The sequence below is a fragment of the Lipotes vexillifer genome, unplaced genomic scaffold, assembly GCF_000442215.2.
Source record: "Lipotes vexillifer unplaced genomic scaffold, Lipotes_vexillifer_v1.1 scaffold2106, whole genome shotgun sequence".
Classification (NCBI taxonomy): domain Eukaryota; kingdom Metazoa; phylum Chordata; class Mammalia; order Artiodactyla; family Lipotidae; genus Lipotes; species Lipotes vexillifer.
Window position 1 is genome coordinate 183,499 of NW_006775310.1, and position 3,502 is coordinate 187,000.

Genomic DNA, 3,502 nt, shown 5'->3' on the forward strand with positions numbered 1-3,502 from the left:
GGGGGGTGGGGGTGGGCGTCCTCCGGGTCGCGCATGCGCAGCCTCCCCGCCCCGCCCCCCGCCTCTGGGCCGCGGGTTGGTGGTTTTGGGTCACGTGGGTGCGCATCGCCGCTTCCTCGCCGCAGGGGACCCGCCCGCGGGCAGGTTTCCGGTTCGGTGGGTCGGAGATGACGGAGCCGGGCGCCTCTCCGGAGGACCCCTGGGTCAAGGCAAGCCCCGTGGGCGCGCACGCCGGCGAGGGGAGGGCGGGTCGGGCTCGTGCACGTAGGGGGTCCGGAAGACGAGGGGACTCCCTGAAGTCCCCAGAGCTACCCCCGCTCTCCGGGCCCCGGGGCTGCAGAGAAGACAGCTCTCACCCCGCGTGTGCCAAGGTGGGAAGACAACTGAAGCGTGTGCGCGCGGGTGTGAGGGGACGGGGCTGGAGGGCTGGGGGTGTGGAGTGGGCGGATGGGGTCCTGCCGAGGGGCGGCGCTCTCGCGGCCTAGCCACTCTTGGCTCTGGGGGAATCCTGTGGCTGCCCGCGCACCCCAGGGGTGTGTGTGTGTGTGTGTGTGTTTACACGCGCGCAGGGGCGGAGGTCTGAACGGGCTTCTCCCTTGCTCGGTGCCGCAGGTCGAGTATGCGTACAGCGACAACAGCCTGGACCCCGGTGAGTGCCTTCCCCACCGTCTGCAGCTCTGGAGGGACACTCCCATTTCAGCCCTATAGATTTAAGTGGCCTTGCTAGCCACACCTGAGCACAGTCCACTGCCCTTGAGCTGAGCGGGCCTGAGCAGCGAGGGAGGAGGAGCTGGAGGACAGGGGCAGGAAGCATCCAAGGGTGACACCTAGTTCCCTATGTCCTGGAGCAGGGACGTGATGGAATTAGTGACAGCTGGTCACTCACCATCATCACGCCCAGATGCCACTTGGTGAGCCAGGAGGTATCACTGCAGGCCTGTGGAGCAGAGTAGACACTAGAGACAGGAGCACTGCGAAATGGCACGACAGGAAGTGGGTGGCCCAGTATGGCTGGCTTTTGGGTTGAAGGGGAGAGGTCAGTATTTAAGGCCTAGGAAGCCATCATGCCCCTAGCAGGGCCCCTCCCTCTATCCTACCCCTTAGTGATTGGGGCCTCTCTTTTCCAGGGCTTTTTGTAGAAAGCACCCGCAAGGGGAGTGTAGTGTCCAGAGCTAATAGCATCGGTTCCACCAGTGCCTCTTCTGTCCCCAACACAGGTAGGCAGCAACGTACCCCCCACTCGGGGGAACCAGATATGCCTTCATTTTAGTATCTTTCCTAGACAGGGCAGCTCCAGCCATCCACGTGGAGGCGCTGGAACCCTAGTGCTAGAAGCAGGGTATTGCCATCTCTCACCTCATCTGGGACATTAGGTTTTTGTATCTATCTGCCATCTCTGGGTACCAGGTTCTTCTTCCCAGCTGGGGAAAAGTGGGCTAGATGGGCCCCACTGGGCCCTAGAATGACCTCTTCCTGCCCCCAACTCTGAGCGTAGATGACGAGGACAGCGATTACCACCAGGAATCCTACAAGGAGTCCTACAAGGACCGGCGGCGGCGAGCACACACTCAGGCTGAGCAGAAGAGGAGGGATGCCATCAAGGTGATTGGGGATGCCTGCATCTCAGCCAGCGCAGGAGGGCGCTGCACACTTCAGATCCACTCTGCCTTGACCCCGTCAGGCAGTCCCAAGCGGGCTTGGGGGCAGCTAGTCTAGGCCCTGGACATGAACTTCTCCCTCCTTCCCACTCCCTTTGAGTGAATGAGCATGGAACTTGGTATCATGGAAGAAAAACTTTGTGCCCATTTGCCTTAACCCCTCAGTTAAGGAACCCATGTCCCCTGCTATCTCCACAGAGAGGCTATGATGACCTACAGACCATCGTTCCCACCTGCCAGCAGCAGGACTTCTCCATTGGCTCCCAAAAGCTCAGCAAGGCCATCGTTCTGCAGAAGAGTATGGCCGGGAGAGCACTGGAGGGCTTGGAGCCAAGGGGGCTGTGAAGGCTAGCGCCTCAGAGCCGCTTTTGGCCTGGCCCTGGTGGGGTGGTTGTAACAGGAGAGGTGGGGTCTGGGGGAAGGGGAGACACAGTCAGCCTGGTCCTTCTGGTTGTGCCCACCCCCTCTTCCCTCCCCCACTCCAGCCATTGACTACATCCAGTTTTTGCACAAGGAGAAGAAAAAGCAGGAGGAGGAGGTATCCACGCTACGCAAGGACGTCATGGCCCTAAAGATCATGAAAGTGTAAGGGGGGTGCTGGGCTGGGGGAACCAGGGCTTCTGGTTCTGAGGGGACTCTGAGGCCCCTTCAGTTCACGCCCTCCCCGTTGTTCAAAGGCCACATCAGATAATGTTCTCACTCTCTCATGTGGTAGGCAGGACTCTATCCCAACTGTAGCAGATACTCTGGAAACGCCTGTGGGATTAACGAAGGGAAGGCTGGAGAGGGTGGGTCACCACTTCTGACCTAGAAGCAGTATCTAGCTGATGTTGAATACCTCCCCAAGGCTCTCTGGGAATCTCCTTCCCAGGGGAGTACGTAGGGAATCTCCTTCCCAGGGGAGTACGTAGGGTAGCGCTATTCTTCCTGGGCCGGTGGAGCTGCTGCAGCCCCTTAGCCCTGGCCTGTTCGCTCTCAGGAACTATGAGCAGATTGTGAAGGCACACCAGGACAACCCCCATGAGGGGGAGGATCAGGTCTCTGACCAGGTGAAGTTCAACGTGTTTCAAGGCATCATGGACTCCCTCTTCCAGTCCTTCAATGCCTCTATCTCCGTGGCCAGCTTCCAGGAGCTGTCAGCCTGTGTCTTCAGCTGGATTGAGGAGCACTGTAAGCCTCAGGTATGGGGCAGCAGTGGACACGGGGTTGGGGGTCTTCCCTCAAGCACAGTGGCCCAAGCCGTTGTTTGTTCAGAGAGACAGGGTAGCAGGTTGTAGGTTTCTTGAGAATATTTCTACAACTTTCAGTATTCTTGTTTCCCCCTTTGTTTTCTAGCCCAGTTTTTCCTGTTAAGGTTTCATTTGGCAAGAAGGATTGGAGCACTCACTAATGCAAAGGCCTAGCTCTTGGCCTTTGTTTCGCCCACATAGTGGCAAGTAATGGCAGCCTCAGGCATTCCTCCTCGGCCGCCCAGCAAGTAAGCCCCGATCACTTGCAGCAGACTTACTTGGGGTTTTTGGAAAGATTCCTGGCCCCCACCCCCACGCCCACTACAGTAGCTTTCCATGGGGTTTCTGATTATTATTTGTAATGGAGAGTGTGTTAATGGTTGCACTGAGTCTTCCATTTTTGAGGCCTGGTTGCTTTTTCTGAGGTTTGACTTGTATCTGAGATTCTCACGTTTTTATTTCCCAACATTTTTTTAAATGTAATTTTTTAAAGTTACACTCCATTTACACTTATTACAAAAAACATTGGCTACATTCCCCATGTTGTACAATACCTCCCTGCAGCCTTACACCCAGTAGTTTGTACCTCCCACTCCCCCACCCCGATATTGCCCT

General features: G+C 57.3%; 1 protein-coding gene across 3 annotated transcripts in view; it reads left to right on the top strand.

The window, feature by feature from the left end:
* Positions 1 to 114: 114 nt before the first annotated feature.
* The window catches only part of MLX (MAX dimerization protein MLX), a 6,877-nt gene continuing 3,489 nt past the window's right edge, over positions 115 to 3,502 (top strand). Inside the window, exons 1-7 of one of the 3 annotated variants that reach the window (XM_007449852.1) lie at positions 115 to 371; positions 613 to 649; positions 1,128 to 1,217; positions 1,496 to 1,602; positions 1,857 to 1,956; positions 2,144 to 2,243; positions 2,638 to 2,839. In XM_007449852.1, the coding sequence (XP_007449914.1) occupies positions 168 to 371; positions 613 to 649; positions 1,128 to 1,217; positions 1,496 to 1,602; positions 1,857 to 1,956; positions 2,144 to 2,243; positions 2,638 to 2,839 (840 nt within the window). In that variant the 5' untranslated portion in view covers positions 115 to 167. The remainder of the gene's footprint in view (positions 372 to 612; positions 650 to 1,127; positions 1,218 to 1,495; positions 1,603 to 1,856; positions 1,957 to 2,143; positions 2,244 to 2,637; positions 2,840 to 3,502) is intronic. The other 2 variants (XM_007449853.1, XM_007449854.1) reach the window with 2 other exon arrangements.